The sequence below is a fragment of the Zalophus californianus genome, chromosome 8 (genome assembly GCF_009762305.2).
Source record: "Zalophus californianus isolate mZalCal1 chromosome 8, mZalCal1.pri.v2, whole genome shotgun sequence".
NCBI lineage: Eukaryota > Metazoa > Chordata > Mammalia > Carnivora > Otariidae > Zalophus > Zalophus californianus.
The window spans coordinates 137,017,274-137,036,708 of record NC_045602.1 but is presented as its reverse complement, the minus strand read 5'-3'; the positions used below and the strand labels follow the sequence as shown (position 1 = coordinate 137,036,708).

The following is a 19,435-nucleotide window of genomic DNA, read 5'->3' as shown; positions in this document are numbered from 1 at the left end:
TGGAACACCCTTGTGCTCCTGCCCGCAGGTTGACGGACGCCTACGGAGCCATCAAAATCGTGCTCCGAGCCACCCACTCTCAGATGCCCGTCCCCCATCCCTGCCTCCCTCCTGCCCAATCCCCTCTCCCTCCTAGACGCTGCAGCTCCGTGGTGGGGGCCCACGCCTGTCTTTGTGCATCTCAGAACAAGACTTTTCATTCCTGCCCCCCGGACCTGGACGTTTCTGTACTTGGGGGTGAGCACTCTGCTGCGTCCACGGGCATTTGGAACTGCTGGAAAAACCAGTCCTGCCAGCACGCACGGTGGGGGCTGCAACCTGGGCCTGCGAGTGATGTTCTAAGGGCTGATGCTGTGACAGGTGCTCGGAGTCCCCAGCCACACGGGACCGAGAGCAGAGTCCCAGGGCTGCCGCCGCTGAAGCAGGCAGACTCAGTCCGGCTGAGGGGACGCTGGCTGCTGCATTAACAGGACACGTACTGGAGGCTTCAGCAGCAGGTCGGCAGCTTTCTACACCGTGTGCAAGATGGGGGCAGGACACCCTGGCATCGGGTGGGGAGGCCCAGTGGTTGGGGGCAGGGGCTCTGGAATTTACTGTCCAACGCTCACTAACTGTGAGACTCGGGGACACCACGTTGCCTCTCTGGGCCTAGTTTCCTCATCTGCAGAGCAAAGACAACACTCCCGGCCCAGGACTTCGGTCAGGCCAGAAAAGCAATCGGCTCAGCAACCCACCAGCAGCCAGGGGCCAAGATCCTACTGTTGCCGTTATTACCAGGAAATGGAGTCACAGACACGTGTGTGGAAGTGAGACTCGGGGGCCATGCAGGTTCAGGCACAACCCCGCTGTGGAACAAAGGCCCCGCTTACCCCGGCCGGCCTCGCAGCCTGAACTGCTGCTCACTGAGCATGTGCTGTCCCAGGCCCTAAAACAGAGCCGCCTCACCTCCCACAACTGCAGGATGGAGATGCCTGGCGCTCGGCTGGCACGCTAGGTCCCGTGCGCCAGGGGGCGAGGCACAGGCACCACGGGGCAGCTGTGCAGCAGAGTCTGCACCCACGGCGACGCCTTGCCCCCACGAGGCTGGAAATCACAGCAGGTGTGCCGGCAAAGGTGAAGTGGGAAGACAGTAGCCAGGCTCTCGGGCACATGTGCTGCGGGCATCCTGAGTCCCTGTCACCTGCGCAGATGCTGGGGGCAAGCACGGTTAGGGCCCCCAGGCGGTAGGGGGAGAAGACTGGGGGTTGATGACCTCCCCGGGGCTGCACAGCGTGGTCTGGCTGCGGTCAGCCTGACTCTGGGCACCCTACTCCGGGGCCGGGCTGGATCCGGACCCCCATACAGCAGTGGGTCACATGCATCAAGTCATTAACATTTGCTCCGATCGGGGATCTCGGTGCCGACCTCGTTGTCTTGATGGGAAGGATGGGCCAGGACAGTGTCTCCCACAGAAGCAGCCCGCGTGCCATCTGAACGGTGGGAATGCCCGTCTCTCTGCACGGTCCTGAAGGCAAAGAGGCCGGAAGACTTGGAGGGTCGACAGATGCCTCGTCTGCTCCACAGCGGCCCCAGCACCACCACCCAACCCCAGCAAAGCAGAACCTGCTGACGGCAGAATCATCGTGTTTCCTTGGGACCCAAAGTTAACCGTCACAGCATTCTTCTCCTCTGTCTTTCATCAGAAACTCCCAGAAGTGGAATGTTCAGTGAAAATGCACTCCACACCGGCTGCTCACTGAGTCCCAAGCCACGCGGCTGCCACAGAGGAAAACGCGTGTGAGCCGCCACCTCACCGGGGCTGCGCAGGATTCTGCGGCTCCTTACTATTACTTAGGTCAGTACAAACGTTAGAGAGTCATATTTTAAAGTAGTATTCTTTGAAAGTTTTGCTGTCATTTTAATTGGGGATGAAAAGTTCTTTGTTGTTAGGAATTTCCGCATCTGCAGTTCCTAATGAAGCTCAGAGCTTCCCGTGGGTTTGCTTACCACCTTGGCTCCCTTCTCGCGAGCCACATGCGCTTCAGGCTTGCTCACCCGCGCACCTGCTGGGGTCCACCTGTGTTCCCTGACAAGTGGCCTCACCCCCGAGTGACGGGGACGCCGTCTAATTCAAGGTGGTTTTCCTCCTCCTGCTCTTCTTGCTTTCCTTCTCCTCCTGTTTCTGGAAACGCAGCTCATGACAATAATCCATAAAAAGGAAAACACGGATGTGTGAAAACGAGCCCTGTAGTTTTACTTTAAAAGTACAGATCTTGAGGGAAACTCCCAGTCTCTTGACTGTGGGAGGGAAGAGCCAAGATAGCAGATGCATCTGCTCCTTTGAGACGAGACATTACTAAAAACCAACATTTGAATTCTGTGTCACACTACGGAAACCCTTCTGACAGGATGCTAACGTGGCATAATCTCATATTTGCTAAGAGGGCCTCCCTAAAAAAATATGTATTTTTACTTACTTTTTACAGTAAAATCTAGAAATAATTTTGGAATCATGTATAGAAAAATATATGCCATAGAGATAAAATGAAGAGTTGAGGAAATCCAGGCAAAGGGCACACAAGGGAAGGTCAAACATGGACCCACACCTCAAATGATAAAACAGCTTTGCCACAGGTAGCTGCACACTTGGCTCTGAGCGTCCTGGTGGCCAAAGCAAAAAGGGAAACACAATTAATTACAAATTGTACATTCTCTCTCTCTCTAAGTAGGTTCCACACCCAGCATGAAGCCCAACATGGGGCTTGAACTCACAAGCCCAAGATCAAGACCTGAGCTGAGATCAAGAGTTGGACGCTTAACTGAGCCCCCAGATGCCCCTAAAGTGTGCATTCTCCTTAAGATACTAACGGGCAGCTGTCATGCAGAACGCAGTTTATTGGGATCCTGAAGCCTCAGAGAACAGTCTTCCCAGGGTCCCGAGGAAGAGACACAGTGCATCTCAGGGCAGCTGGGACACTTGAGGAAGAAGCGCCCTGTTAAAATAGAGATCCCTACTCAGGAGATCTGGAGCAGGGTCCAGGAATCTGTATTTTCACAAAGCTCCCTAGTGATCCAGATGCACAGTCAGAGATGGGCACTGGTGTAACCAGAAGACCAGTTAGCCACCCACGTTTCCTGCTGTGCACCCATGGGCAAGTGACTGCACTGTTCTGAGCCAATTTTCCTCATCTGAAAAATAGGACCATTGATACTAGCTACCCCAGAGAGCCCTTGTGAGCCTTCAAGGGGAGAATATTCAAGAAGCACTCCACAGGAGGCTGGTACGGAAAAGACTCTGAATAAACGTTAGCAACGACCATTATATGACCGTCTTGCAGGATGCCTGTGGGACTGGAGCCGAGTCACTCAGGATGAGCTGGGTTCCCACCCTGCAGGGTGGGGGGAATGGAGCAATACTTCTTCAATTGGCAAATATCTATCAATGCCCGGCTGCTGTGAGGAACCCCCACACCCCCCCGCCCCCAGGCAATGAAGCTTCACCCCCGCCCAAAGGAATGGCTTCGTTTCCAGCAATGAAAAATCATTTATTTTTCTGGTTAGCCCACAAAAAAGAAAGGTTTCTGTATTTTTGAAATTCTGTATCCACAGAACGGAGACCCTGCAAGGGACTCTCACCACCCTGAGGCTTCAGTGGACAGAAGGTACCAAAGCTGGTACTCAGGTCTAGGCAACCCCACGATAAAGCAGGTGCCAATCTCCATCCCTCAAAGCATCCAGCTTCTTCCTTCAAATTTTGCGGATTTCGAGGCGACCATGGTGGGTGGGGGCAGTTGCACATTTTTTTTTTCCCCTGGGAACCTTTGTTTCCATGGAGGCTGAGTGGTGGCAAACTGTTCTGGATAGAGCTGAACAAAATGTACAAAGAGACAAGCTCGAGGATCATTTAACTCCCGTGTTAACATGCTAAGTACCAACGCCCAAAGGACAGTACTGAGCCTTCATCAGCTTCTCAGGACGTGGCCCCGGAGTGGAGGGCCCCCCACGGGACAGTTAATAGAAAGTACGTGCATCACCCAGGCCCCTCTGTCCCAGGCAGATTATACAGCAGCCACAAATCACATTGAGAATGAGAACAGCAATCACATTGGCATTAACAACGATGCTGATGCTACTGTGCGACCTGCAGGTGAGTGTACAGGGGATGCTTGCAGAATCCTCCTGTGCAGGTGACCACTAACCCAGGGGGGCCCCTAGCCAAGCGCCTACCAGCAGCAGGTCCATCCCCCTGAGCGCCTCCCGCCAGGAACATGCTTTCTGTTCTTGCAAGGACTAACCAGGGGGAAGGCGCTGCCCTGTCTCCATCTTACAACCAGGAGGAGACTCAGAGATGGCAGGCTTTTCCCAGTTCCCACCACCGTGACGGGGAGGCTGGGATCGAGCCTGCCTGCCACATTTCCCCAGAGCCTGTGTATGGCTGAGGGGCCCTTCCTGGACATCATGAACCCCGCACTACTCCACGGGGCGGGGGGACACTGCATCATCTCTGTCCCCCCACCCGGACAGGGACAGGAAATACTCTGTGCCCAGGGGCCGGACGTGTTGGCTGGAAGCCCCCGGATGCCCCCTGAGAGAAGTAAGCCAGACCACGATGAGAAAACACAAGACCCTGAGATAAAGGAGGCAGAACTCTCCCAGAACGCTTCCCCTGGGCCTGGGGGTGGGGGGGTTCCAGGAGACACACCTGGAACCGTGGGACCCCGAGCAAGTCACTGAACCTCTCCTAAAGGCTTAGTGTGCTCATCTGTAAAATGGAGATAAAAAGGGGGGAAATCGGAGGGGGAGACGAACCATGAGAGCCGATGGGCTCTGAGAAACAAACTGAGGGTTCTAGAGGGGAGGGGGGTGGGGGGATGGGTTAGCCTGGTGATGGGTATTAAAGAGGGCACGTTCTGCGTGGAGCACTGGGTGTTATGCACAAACAATGAATCACGGAACACTACATTAAAAAGTAATGCTGTAATGTCTGGTGACCAACAAAATAAAATTAAAAAAAATAATCGGAGGGAAAAAAAAAGGAATACCTATTTTACCCAGTTCCTGCAAGGATTAAATTAAATGAAGGAAAACAAGCAGAACTTACTGCACGGGGTCGGCCCTGACAAATGAAACCTCCCAGGCATCCTTAATTGCCACGCCCTCTATATGGTGCACAAGTCCGTGCCTTTGGGCATGATTTCCAGAACACACCTACTGTGTGAAATGCAGGCGCTGTGGGTCCCTAACGTGCTGCCTGCCTCCAGGTGGACACGTTTCAGAGGTGCGCTGCCCTCCTGTAGGGAGGGAGGCCTGTGACTTCACAGAGTCCCCAGACCCAGTGCACGGAGCCAGGGACTGTGACTGCTTCACCAATAGCCCTGGGAGTGCCCCAAAGATAAAGTCTTCAAGGTCTAGAAATTAAGGAAAATAAATCAAAACAAAAACAGCCAGCACACTGGAGGGGGACCAGTGGATGGCGTGCTGCCATGGCAACCAGGGCTGAATTATTGAGAAAGTGTTAGCAGAAGACCCTGGAAGGAGGCAAAACAAAGACAAAGGGATCCAATTAAACCGTTTCTGCGGGGAAACAAGTAGCTGACCTTCCGGGACGCAACTTCTCAACTGCCACTCTCTGGAACCCCAGAACTAGACCCGCTTTTCTGTTTTCACACCTGGTGATGAATGCCCAAGGAGCTGCTCTTGTCCAAGATCTAAAATTAATTACAGACTCAGCAAGTAATGGGCGAAACCCAGTCCAGGGTGTGTGTTCGGGGTGCCTCTCCAAGCCCTCCAGAGCGGTTCCTGGCCCCCACCGACAGGGGTGGGGGGGCTCCCTGGACTTCTCTTACTCCAGGCATCCTCGTGATAATTTTGTCCTGTGTTTGAACTACATATACATCACCGTTCACTACTTTTCTCTTTTTTTTAATAAAGATATTTTTTTATTTGAGAGAGAGAACAAGCACGAGCGGGCAGGAGGGGCAGAGGGAGAGGGAGAAGCTGACTCCCCGCAGAGCAGGGAGCCCGATGCGGGGCTCGATCCCAGGACCCTGAGACCATGGCCTGAGCCGAAGGCAGACGCTTAACGACTGAGCCACCCAGGCGCCCCACTATTTTTCTCTTTAAATCAATTCACTTAATACTCTATTTTGAAAGAGAACTTGGTTTACCAAATAGAAAACCATTAGCAGTTGGCAGAGCTAAAAGTCAGCCAAAAAATAATACGGTTGCTTCTGGGTAGGGAAGGATTTTTTTGAACATGACACAAACAGCATGAAACATAAAGTATATTAGAGGTCGGCAAACTATGCCCTGTGGGCCACTGCCTACATTTGTAAATAAAGTTTTATTGGCACGCAGCCAGGCGCACTCACGCCACACGGCCTACTTGCTGCGTTAGTGCTGTGATAGACTTGTGTTGCTACAACAGATGCTGTCGGGTCCACGAAGCCGAAAATATTCACTCTCTGGCCCTTCACAGAGAAACCTGTGGATGCTCGAAGCACGATTAGTAATCCAATGACCTTCCGGCACACAGGAAAGTGTGAACAAAATGAAAATACGAGCCCCCAAATTGAGAAAGGAATGGAAACCACAATTTCCAAAGTACACTCCTAAAATTACTAAGACAAAGAAGGCAGCAGGTTAAGTACGTGAAAAGAAAAAGAAACCAAGTAGCTGATAAACACTGAGAAAATGTTCAATCTCACTAGAAATAAGACAACACCAAACCTCCTGTGAGCGCACATCCCATCAACAAGACCAGCAACAACGTACACCAAGCTTGACTAATGAGCATGTTCTCTTGGCCACAGTGACTGGCTCAGGGACGAGCATGTGACCCAAACTTGTCCAACCAGCCCCCTCTATCCCCTTGGTCAAGGTGATCGCTTCAGGAATGGGCTCCTGTATAGATGTAAGCCTGGAGCTTCGGGGGTTAGGACGTCCGAGTGAAAGAGCCAGAGAATGAAGTCACACAGAGCACAAGAGAGTCAAGAAACAGAAACAGACCAACTCCTGTCAATGCCATGCAAGCATCTGGATCCAGCCCTGCCTGTAGCACACCCAGATGCTGCAAGCCCCACAGGGCAGACAGTGCCTCTGTATTGTTTGCTATGACACCCTAGCACCCTGCACGGTGTCTGGCACATCATGGTTATTCAGCAGGTAGCTGCTGAGGCACGACTGCATGAGTACGAAGCAGTTTGCAAAGAAATGGAGGCAGAGAGAGGATCAAGACAGGTCGTTCCATCATGACTCCAGCGTGTGGCAGGAGGCTCTATTCATGGCACTCCCCTCTTCCCGTGGCTTCTCACGTGAGCCTTAGAATACCCCGGTGAAGAGACAGGAAACCTCCTTTATCATAAAAACAATATGTAAGTAGAACATGGGGCTCATGCTTCAGCAGCAACACTGACAGGAGACTGAAGGCTCGGTCCCTCGGGGGTCTACAGACCTGGAAGCTCTTGTCACAGCCCCCTGAACAGTGCTGTAGTTTGGGAAGCACAGACTGTCCCGTTCTTCACGTGACATGCTGGAACTGGAGCCCCGCGAGAGACGTGGTCCACCCGTGCTCAGTAGCTGCTGGGACTATACCATGAGGGCCGGATCCCCGCAGCCTATGATCCACCGTGGGGTCCGGGAGCCTCACCTGCCTATGCAGGCTGTCAGGGCCACACCAAAGCATTAGCCATCCAAGTCCCCCCAAGGTGGTAACACCATACCCCCAACCTCATCCCAGGATGTGGAGACCGTCCCCACCACCTCCCTGGTCCTCAGTCTAATATTCCTCCCACTACACCAGTAACTCACCGGGGGGGGGGGGGTGGTGCATGAACTTCCCCTACCCACTGTGGGTGAGGTCTGGGCACGTGGGTCTGGGTGGACACCCCACAGCCCCCCGGAACACCTCCAGCACAGCTGAGGCCAGAGCGATGCCAGGAGTGGCACTGCCCACGTGGCCATGCACGTGGCCGTCCCAGCACCCAGGAAGAAAAGGCCTCCTGGCTGCACACACTGGAGCAAAGATGCCCCGCCTCCTCTTCTAGAGCTGCACCTTGTGCTGTGGCATTAAAGGCTCTGATGTGTCCCGTGGCAAAGAGACCATTCTCGTAACGGTTCCCAATGCCTGCCGGTCTTTAGGAAACGCTGGTCCACACCCCCCTCTCCGGAGGGCCTCTGGGAGACCACGCCCCACAGCAGGCGCTGACCCTGGTCTGGGGCTCCGTGTCCTGACCCTGTCCCCTCCCCTGCCCTGGGGCATCCATGCCTGTGCCCAGGCCTCCTCTCCTCTCCGTGATAGCTGAACCCCTCAGGGATCCATGCATCTGTTTCCCTCCCCCCTCCCTCCTGCGTGTGTTTCTTGAGCATCTTCCCTGGACCAAGCACTGGAGTGGGCGTCAGCCACACGGGAAGGGGTCTGAGGCCGCTGCTGTTCTCCAGGAACTCCCGAGCTGACGAGAGTGACCTCCATGGCCCGGGCCTGTATCTCTAGCAACTGCCACCGTGCCCACCCCTCACGAGTAAATTAAGTCCTTGTTGATTGACCAGATGAAGTGATAAATGCTTGACGGGTATCACAATCTCACTGCAATCAGGCTAATATGGTCCAACACTGGGAGGTTCCCTCACCACACATTATCAGGCAATTGGTTAAAATGTTCTGGTCTCAGGTTTGGATGGGGCTCATGGATCTGCATTATAAGAAGCTTCCCACGGGGTTCCTGAGCCCCAGGTCAGCACCAAGCACCCTCCGCCACACAGCTTTGAGCCGATGCAGGAAGAGGACCCGGCTCCCAGAGGTCAGCAGCCCAGCCTCGAGCACCTGCCACATGACAGGGGCTCTGCAACATGCCTTCCTTATGCGATCTCCCTGAAACAGACAATGACCTTGGAAGGTCAGCACTCCATTTTACAGATGAAAAAAACAAGACCCGGGGGAGGGGGGTAAGGTCACCTAGCGCATCAGTAGAGAGAATTCAAATGCAGGTCTGCATGATTCCAAGTCCTTAAGACACTGGCTTGGCATCCCAGAGGCCTGCAGTAACGTGTGCCATGCTGAACCCACCCCTCCCCCTGCCATGGGCCTGGCAGCTGGTCTCATCCCCATTTTACAGGCGAGAAAACCGAGGTGCAGAGACTCACAGCACCCACCATCTGGGCTTCACCCATGCATGCTCCTTGGCCTCCACCCTGAAAACACTCAGTAAAGGATTTCAGTAGAAGGTGGGTACACTGGGGTCCATGCTTCTCAGCACAGAGCAGAAACAAGGGTTGGTCCACTTGAACACAGAGCCCTGGGCCTCAGGCAGAGGAAGGACTTCCTGGAGAAGAAGTCCAAGGTGACCTTCAGATCAGTGCATGTTGACCAGGACGGATTCTGTCCCCCAGGGGCCACTCAACAATGACTGGAGACATTGCAGCTTGTCACAGCTGGGCGGGTGGGGGGCAAGAGGAGTATCTTTTGGGTGGAAGCCAGTTTGCTGCGGAATGTCCCACCAAGACCCCACAGAGTTATCTGGCCTCAAATGTCAAGAGTGCCGGGGTTGGGAGATCCTGCTTGAGACCTTCGTTACTGCACATGTGGCCCACAGACCGGCAGGAACGGCATCCCCGGGAGCTTGTCTAACACGCAGACCCTCAGGCCTCGCTGCAGATCTGCTTCATCAGAATCTGCATTTTCCCATGGTCGCTGCAGGTGACCTGGGTGCAGGGGAAAGTGAGAAGTGTGGGTCAAAGGCAAATCAAGGGTGGGGCCCAGGGACAGCTGGTGTAGCTCATCATCATCAGATTGTCTCTTCCTACTCTGCAGGACCAGCTTTGGGGTTTAAAGAGGGAATGGGTGGGCTAGAGGGGATCCAGGACACCGTTCCTTCAGCCCAGCCTAGCCGATACGCCACAGGTGCCCAAGGTCGGGGAGATGGCAACATGTGGGCGGCTGAGTGCAGCACTGGGTGCCTGAAAGCCCATTAATATTTCCTCTCCAACACCCACATACAAATCTTGGGGCTACGATTTGGCCCGTCTCTTTGGGAGGATTGGAAGAAGCAGAGGCCTAGCCTGCTGGAAGAGCCTGACTCCCAACAAAGCCCTTTAGTCCAAGCTCAGCTCTGGGCTGGCTTCGTGGCGGGGGACGCCGGTGAGAGCTGGGAAGCCCAGTGTGCTCTGGGTTCTGGACCCCCGTGACCTCAGTTCCTGGAAAGCAACCTAGAGTCAGCCAGCACTTGAAACCGCCACATTGTCCCCGTCTCTCCCCCTCCTTACAAAGCATCCTTTCGCAGGTCACATAACGATCCCAACAGACCTCAGCCGCAGAGACCCACAGCTGCATGCTGCACTGGTCCGCAGCCCAAGGCACCTCCAGCCGGCCAGCCCTGGGGACCGCCAAGGGGAGCCTGGGAGCAGAAGGTGCTCACTCACGGCTCTGGGACACAGCCAGGTGGCAGATGGGCCCAACTCAGTGCACACACTGTGCCCCCAGTATAGATTTACAGATTTCTTGAACAACTTAGAGGATCTGGCAATACTGACTGCAGTTCTTGCAGGAAAATGATCAGGTGGGACCCTTCTCTATGCCCTGGACACCGACAGAGCACGTCCTCCCCACTCTGCCACTGTCTCTCCCCACAGTGACCCCCTTCACTCCTGCAGGCGCCCGCCTGGATGCTGTAGACCAGAGCTTCTCCACTGGGGGGGGGGGGGCAGGGGATGTGCTCCCCTCCCTGGGGGCATTTGGAAACGTGTGGGGACAGTTCTGATTGTCACAGGAGGATGTCACGTGTAGAGACCCAGCTTGCTGCTCAGTACCCGAGGGTGCACGGGACAGCCCCCACGACAAAGCACTGTCCTGTCCCCCGTGCGGAAAGTGGCGAGGTGAGAAGCCACCGTCAGAGCCCCGTGAGGGCACCCTGAGACAGCGCGGTCCCGGGAAGGCAGGGCCTCCGAGGGGCTCGGGCTGCCCAGTGGGACACAGCCTCCGCTTGTGGGGACGCGCCACTACTCACTTGGAGAGTTTCATCTCAATCTGCTGCCGGATTTCCTGTCTCTCTTCATCAGTCCTCCTGGGGAAAATATTCCTGTCTTCCAATTCCTGCTTGCTGGGCCGATTCCTCAGCTTCACCGCCAAGAGCTCCTTCTTGCATTTCCTTGGCAGTGTTCCTGAGCGCCAAAGAGGGGGAGAGAAGGGGAGAAAACACGTGTTAGTCAACCGCTGGCTGGCTGATCTAGCCACCCACCTGTTGGAGGGAGGCTTCAGCATCAGAGCCGTGGGGGTGCCTTTGTCAGCTTGGCGAGCCCTCCAGCGGGAACATGGGCAACACTGGGACAAAGGGCTGTCACCACCCATGGGCCACACCCTCCACGCGTGAGCGATCGGCCACACATCCCAGGCCTCCAGGGACCGTCCTGGTCACAACACCTGTTGCCCCGGGGTGATTATTAGTGGCACCCAGGTTTTCTTCTGAGTGTGGACCATGACTTATAGTTTACTCCCCACATGGCAGCCCCTCCTCTCCCCCTTCCCCACATGGTCCACACTCCCTACTGACCACTACCCTCTGGCCACGTGGGTCTTCTTTGAGTCCCTAGAACATCCCACCTCAGGGCCTCCACTGCCAGTCTGCCCTCCGCCTGCCACCCTGCTCTGCTGGACCATCCACGGCCGGCCCTGTCGCCACAGCAAGCCTTGAACCTTCCTGAAGAGGCCCAATGGGGCTCCAAACACCAGCACACCACACAGTTAATCCCCCCCCGTATCTCATCTCTTCCCCGTCAGTTACTTTATTCCGGCTCCTGCTCGAGACCAAGTTCAACGGCAGTCTGCCCTCCCGGGCCCCAGATCCGTGCTGATGCAGCATGTTCCCAGTGAATACTGTTGAATGAAGGAATGGGGAGGCTGACTCAGGGTCTCCAGGCTGAGGCTGATCTTTATTTCCACACATGTCTAGGATCAGCTGAGTGGAATCAGGGTGCGAGTAAGATCTCAGAGAATGGAATGTCTAAATTAAAAGAAGTGGGGTTTGGCAGTGTTCACGAGCAGAGAAGGATCATTCATTAGTGGGCTATTCGGAAATGGAGGTGTTCTGATTCGTTGAGCTTTCTGAATGAGACTCCCCACCTGCCCTGGAGAGTAACTGCGAAGTACAACGCAGGGTGTGTGGTTTTGTAGCTCTGTTGGGACACAGGTTTCAATTATGGGGCTCAAACCATCATCCACCCGTGGGTGGAAGGAAAGGTTATTTCTCAAAAAAAAAAAAAAATGGCTCCTGAAGACAGCCAATGTCCAGTGTCAAAGATGGGACACAAAGTGAGAAATGAGTCTAATAACGTGATAGTTTAACAGAAATTTGGGATAAAGTGAGACACAAAAATTGGGGCTCAGCTGAGATTTGAATTTCTAATATGAGCTTGTTTGCTATGTGTTTTATAGAGACAGAGAAAAATAGTGACTCCACAAACCATTTCAGCAAGGGCTCCAGCCTGAATTTATTTTAATAGCATTATAAATGACTAGAGCCCTATATTTATAGGGTCATAAAAAGCCTGAAGGAGTCACATGCATTTCCCATTAGTCTTTACTGTGTGTTCTGGGAGAAATCGAAAGCTATGGTGGCATTCATGAGTTAAGGGAGTCTCGAAGGTCTCGGGACAAATCCTTCGTGAATGTCAAGGGTCTAATACATGGCAAGGAGGGATTGCCATTTTCGGAGAACCAGAATGTGCTCAACCATGAAAGAGCCCTAAATGCGGTTTAATCTTTTTAGCTTTTGATAACGAAAGTCTTTTAAGCCCATTGCAAATGTCTTGGGTTTCTTATTATAAACTTTAATCATATTTGTTCTTCACTGAGAAAAAGCTCCCCTCATCAGAGATTTCCAGATGTAAATGAGAATTCGCTCTGCACCGGGAACAAGCGGTTCTCCCAGCCTCCCAGGCAGAGCCTGCGCACACAGTAGGGCCAGCACAAAAACTTAGGGGACCACTTCAGGTCTTCTCCAGAGTGTCAGCATGTTACTAGGTTTTGTTACTGAAAAGTCAAAAAAGGAAATTTCCAGACAAATAGCTTAAAATGAGCCTTTTCATAAATTTGCCCGGCACGTGCACCTGACCATCAGCATCAGTGTGACTGAGCACGCGTCCCAGAGCGCAGGCGCTAACACAGAGCAGGAGGTGAAGCTGGGAAACAGCGGCTGTGAGACCTTTCTGTCCAGACTGTGGGAAGCAAGCCAGCTTCCCTCCCCAGGTGCCCCGGGGCACACCTATGTTCCCGTGTTCTGACCCAGAAATCCCACTTCCGGGATTTCTCCCAAAACAAGTGGCACGAGCACATAAAAACACATAGAAAGGTATTCACCCAGCATCATTGATGAAAGTAAGAAATTACACACAACCAAAAAAGCCAAGAAAACACCTGTCAGATTACAGTGCATCGTACCACTGGACCGTGGCAAGCCCATCAAAAATGGTGGTGTGTAAGCTACTGAGTGCCAGAAAGACATTCACGGGATGCTTGTAACGTTTTGTAACAGCAGCTTGCACGAAAGTATGTATGTCATCTATAGAAATATATTTGTGTATGTGTAGGTGTCTAATTTTGCAAATATATTACAAATTGGCACAGAAATGTCAGGAATTGATCATTTTATGTATTCATTTGCTCTTCTGTATTATATTTTTTTATCACATAGTTCCCTTATACGAAAATAGATAATTATTTAAAGAGAAAGAACAATGCTGAGTGACATCAGCAACACGCTGGAAAATTCTCTCCTCCGTAAAAGCAACAAGACAACTGGCAAAAATGTTCAGGATCCACTTTTTCGGGACTCTGTAAACGCAACACAGGGAACATTTATCCAAGGAAAAGAGGCTGACTCTCTGTAAGGAAGTTTCACTCTGTCCGACACCAGACTCCTCCTCCTCCAGCCCTGCGGCAGCCTTGAACTCCAAGAGTTTGCATTCTCCTCGAAGACCAGCCTCCCAGCAGTCCCTGGAGGGCACAGCCAGGCCTGGTTCCCCAGGAACTGCCATCCTCTGACCCGTGTGCGGGCTCCCCAGATGCCCCCACGTGCAAGGCTGGCCACGCCGGATCCGATCAGAGCTCACGCAGCCCAAAATGTCTTTCCCTGGGTGCATTTGTTGAAAACTCTATTGTCTTTCCAAGGCCAAGACTCTCATGGACCTTCAGACCAGTGCTGCTCAATAGCCTATGGAGTTCTGTATTGGCAAAGCCAATAAAAAAAAAAAAATCAACGTATAGACCAAAATATTAAGTAAATTAAAAGTGAAAGCCTGATGTTGCCACATCCAGTCCAACACCAGCAAACGCTGGGGGCACCTTTCCAATGCACGCAGCTGACAGGCAGGGCATGGGAGGTAGATGGGGTGATGCTGCTACCTCTCCCCAGGTACCAGAGTGGCGCCGGGACAGCCACGGAGGAGCAGAACGAGGGCTCCAGCTCAGCCAGCAGGAGGCAGCCTTGCACACGCCTGCTCACTGATGCCCCAGCCCGTGTGGCACCCCCAACATCCCCCAGGCCCCTGTCCCGTCAGCTCCCATTACCCACCCCAGCAGAGCAAAGGAGGCTCTTGGAGAACTTCAGGCCGTCAGTCACTCCTTTTTTTTGTGAGAGGCTCCCTTGTCTTTCCCCACAAGCCCCCGCACCGGTCTGGTGTCCTCCCGCCTCGACGGCTGCACCTCAGTCTTCTTCACTGGTTCCTTGTCATCTCCCCAGCTCTGCATGTTGGGGTACCCTGGGACTCAATCCTCAGACTCCTCTGTCCACACCTGCTTCTCACATGACTGCCTCTGTCCCATGAGAAACTCCATCCCCACTATTAATGGCTCGGGATTTCCCCAAGCAGCCACACCTTCTTCTCTCCTGTACTCCAGACTTGCTTACCTACTGCCTTCAGGATGTCCCCACCTGGGTCCCTACCTGGCATCTCAAACGTAGCATGTTCACAACCAAGCACCTGCTCTCCCGCTGAAGCCCAGCCTGGCTGAGCGGCATTCACGGATCTGCTCAGGGCAGCCAGGCACCGGCCATGCTGCGTCTACTCCACACCCGGCACCGAAGTGAGGGCCGTGTGGTGTGTGTGGCTGAGCCTGCTCAGGCGAGGGAGGGAAAGGGGCAAATAAGCACCTATAATGACCAGAAACACAGGACGTGTGCCTTCTACGTGTGCATGCTCACAGCATATCCGAACTACCTGTTTGCCCAGCTCTTTCCCTGTGGTCGTGGCATGAGCTAGAGACATTTTCACTCACAGAGAAAAACAAATCTGCCAGGCTCATCCATGGAGAGGACTGTCCCTTGTTCAATGTTTCCCATACACAAGTTCAGAAAGCGCCTGCTGACTTGCATAGCGCCAGAGAATAAGCCACAGAGGAAAGGGGCATGAGGTAGAGCTCAGGAAAGGCTTCCTAGAGGAAGCGGGATCTGAGCTGGGGCCTGAAAGCGGCTCCCCACCCCACCCGGGGACATGTGGTCCCAGAAGCTAGGTTCACTCCATTGGAGGAATGTGCCAGGGAGATCTGCCTTAGCCTCCGAAGTAAAAGTGACGGCATGGACTTCTGCTTCTGGCCAAGACGGAAAATGGAGACTGGCTCTTCCTCCCAAAAAGAAAACAAAAAAAAGTCAAGCTACACGAAACGATGGTGAAGGTGCTGGAAAGCACAAAGATCCTGGTGGGACAGGAACCAGGTAAAGGGAGCCCTACGGATGCCCCACTTCTGCCCCCCCCCCAGTCTCTGGGCCGGGGACGGAGTTGGGGGGAGGGAGGAACTGGGAGGAGCCTGGAAGGTGAAGGAGGAGACCAAGGACCCCTGAGTCTGCCGCATGGAACTGGGGGGCAGGAGGCCAACCAGATGCAGAACCGAAGATCTGGATTTTATCAGAGGCTGGATTTAAACCTAAGTAAGAATTGCACTCAGTGCAAATAGTCTGAATACCCTCCTTAAAGGCAGAAATGCTCAGAATGGATAACAAAGCAGGACCAAACTAGATGCTGCCTACAGAACATACATGTTGAATGCACAGTCTTAAACAGCCTAGAAGTAGCAGGGGAATGATGCAGCGCTCTAAGCCCGACCACAGGAAGGCTGAAGGGGCATGTGAACAGAAGACACAGTTGGTTTCCCAGCCAAGAACCCCATCAGGGATAAAGGAACGATCTGAGTGATAAAGGGGCAACTTCATCATGAGGATGGAACAATGCTAAGTATTTGCGAACCTGGCAAGAGATTCAAAACCATAAAGCTAACCTGACAGAGAGTAGAAAGGATAAATCTAAAGGGAGAGTTGAAGGTTTCGAGACTGCTGTAAGTAACTGTAAGAACAAGTGAAGGAAGCGTGCAAGGATGTGGAAGACACGGACACCACCATCAAGCAGCTGGATCTGACTGGCGTTTAGACTGGTGTTTATAAAATCCCCGCACAGGAGATCCCACTGCTTTCTCAAGCGTATGTGTGGCGGCTGCCAAGATAACCACGGGCTGGGTTATAGTCCAGTCTTGACCGATTTAAAAGCACTCCAATCCTATAAGACACGCTCTCCGATCAGAGTGAAATGAAACTGGGCACTGGTAACAAAAAGATCTCCAGAAAAGTACCCAAATCTTTGGAAACTACATTAAAAAAAACTTTGGAATAACCCTCAGTTCCAAGAAGAAATCAAAAGGGAAATTAGAAAATATTTTGAAGTAAATAAAAACAGAACATATCAAAATGGTGGTGGGGGAGATTTTAAAGGCTTTAATGCCTGTCTTAGAAAAGAAGAAAGCCTGGGGCGCCTGGGTGGCTCAGTTGGTTAAGCGACTGCCTTCGGCTCAGGTCATGATCCTGGAGTCCAGGGATCAAGTCCCACATCGGGCTCCCTGCTCAGCGGGGAGTCGGCTTCTCCCTCTGACCCTCTTCCCTCTCGTGTGCGCGCACGCTCTCTCTCTCATTCTGTCTCAAAAAAATAAAAATCTTTATAAAAAAAAAAAAAAAGAAAAGAAGAAAGCCTTCAAACCAATGACCCCAGGTTCCATCTTAAGAAACTAGAGAAAGAAGAGCAAATTAAACCCACGGAAGTAGAAGGAATCATAAAGATCAGAAGAGAAAGTGAAATCAAAAACAGAAGCAAAATGAAAAAAAAACAATTGAAACCAAAAGCTGGTTCTTTGAGAAGAGCAATAACATTGATAAAACTCTAGGCAGACTTATCACGGGAGAAAGAGAAAGGGGGGGAGGGAAGGGGAGGGAGATGCAGGGAGGGCACGGGAGGGGGAAGGGAAGGAGAGGGAGGGGGGAGAAAATACCAACATCAGGAAATAAGACAGGTGATCTCTCCATCTGATTCTATGCAAACTACCAAGGCTCACTCAAGAAGAAATATAAAACCAGAATAGACTTTTATCTATTAAAGAAATTGAATTTGTAGTTAAAAACCTTCCCCCAGGGGCGCCTGGATGGCTCAGTCAGTTAAGCATCTGCCTTTGGCTCAGGTCATGATCCCGGGGTCCTGGGATCGAGCCCCGCGTCGGGCTCCCTGCTCAGTGGAAAGCCTGCTTCTCCCTCTCCCTCTGCACCTTTGCTCCTGCTCTCTCTCTCAGATATATCTTAAAAAAAAAAAAAAACAAAACAAAAAAAAAACTTCCCCCATAGAAAAAAAACCCCTACAGGCCCAGATGGATGCATTGATGATGAAACATGTAGTAAATAATACCGATTCTATTTTTTTTATTTTTTTATTGTTATGTTAATCACCATACATTACATCATTAGTTTTTGATGTAGTGTTCCATGATTCATTGTTTGTGCATAACACCCAGTGCTCCATGCAGAATGTGCCCTCCTTAATACCCATCACCAGGCTAACCCATCCCCCTCCCCCCTCCCCTCTAGAACCCTCAGTTTGTTTTTCAGAGTCCATCGTCTCTCATGGTTCGTCTCCCCCTCTGACTTACTCCCCTTCATTCTTCCCTCCTGCTATCTTCTTCTTTTTTTTTTTCTTAAAATATGTTGCGTTGTTTCAGATCTGTGATTCAACAGTCTTGTACAATTCACAGCACTCACCATAGCACATACCCTCCCCAATGTCTATCACCCAGCCACCCCATCCCTCCCACCCCCCACCACTCCAGCAACCCTCAGTTTGTTCCTGAGATTAAGAATTCCTCATATCAGTGAGGTCATATGATACATGTCTTTCTCTGATTGACTTATTTCGCTCAGCATAACACCCTCCAGTTCCATCCACGTCGTTGCAAATGGCAAGATCTCATTCCTTTTGATGGCTGCATAATATTCCATTGTGTATATATACCACCTCTTCTTTATCCATTCATCTGTCGATGGACATCTTGGCTCTTTCCACAGTTTGGCTATCGTGGACATTGCTGCTATAAACATTGGGGTGCACGTACCCCTTCGGGGCCCTACATTTGTATCTTTGGGAATAATACCGATTCTATACAAATAATTTCAGAAGGTTGAAAGAAGCATGATAACTTTAAAGCCCATCCTACGAAGCTAGGATGGAGTGATGTTAAAACCAGAAAAGATATTTGAATCAAAGAAAGACTTAAAGACTGCCACACCTCAACAACACTGATATAAAGTCATAAACAATTTTAGCAAATCAAATCCGAGAATTTATAAAAATGAGAATACACCATGACCAACTGGGAGATAACCATAGGGTTATCTCAGTAGACTCCCCTGTACCTACGGGGAGCTTGCCCAGTCAGAGCTGGAAGGGGCCCACCAGGCTCCCCCCGCCCAACCCAGGGAATGCCCTGGAGGGATGACGAGGCTCAGGGAGACCAGAGCTGTCCCAGTCACAGCTGAGCACAGAGCCAGCAGGCTGCCTTCTGGCTGTGACAAGTAAACAAGGACATTCACTTGCTCAGCTACAAAAACATGTCCTTGTCGCAGTTTCAGCTTAAAGCAGTATTAGGAGGGAAAATATCCCCTTTCCCGCCCACTTCTCAGCTCCAGAAGAAACCACTACTATGTTTTAGATTTACTTCCAGATCTGCTTCTATACAATTAACAACTTACCCGCACGTCACTCGTACGTTTTATGAAAGTGGGATCACGGCGTACAGGGCACCCTGCCTATGTGGTCCCACTCACATATCTGGCTCTGGTCCAGATCAGGGTGAATCAACCCAGCTCCTGCCCTTTAAGGGCCACCAATGATCCAAGACTGTGATGGTCACATAGCCCGTCGCTTGCTGATCCAGACCCCCAGGGATGGACACCCACGTGTCCATTTTTGCTCTTTCCCCAAAGCTACAGCCTCGTCCCTGGGACAGGAGACTCCTGAGCCACAGTGGGGCCAGTTTCACCTCCGACAGGTGCTCCTTTCCCCACCCTGCCCTGCTTTTCTGACCCTCCTGGGAAGGAGGAGGAAATGTAAATGGGGCTGTAGATAAGTAAGAACATATGGCTGAGAAGCTCTGCAGTTAAAG

At 52.1% G+C, this 19,435-nt stretch overlaps 1 protein-coding gene across 2 annotated transcripts in view; it reads right to left on the bottom strand.

Moving 5' to 3' along the window:
* Window positions 1-19,435, bottom strand: part of PHACTR3 (phosphatase and actin regulator 3) — a 207,372-nt gene that overhangs the window by 26,784 nt on the left and 161,153 nt on the right. For both annotated transcript variants that reach the window (XM_027623330.2, XM_027623329.2), the window contains one exon: window positions 10,980-11,133. In XM_027623330.2, the coding sequence (XP_027479131.1) occupies window positions 10,980-11,133 (154 nt within the window). The remainder of the gene's footprint in view (window positions 1-10,979; window positions 11,134-19,435) is intronic.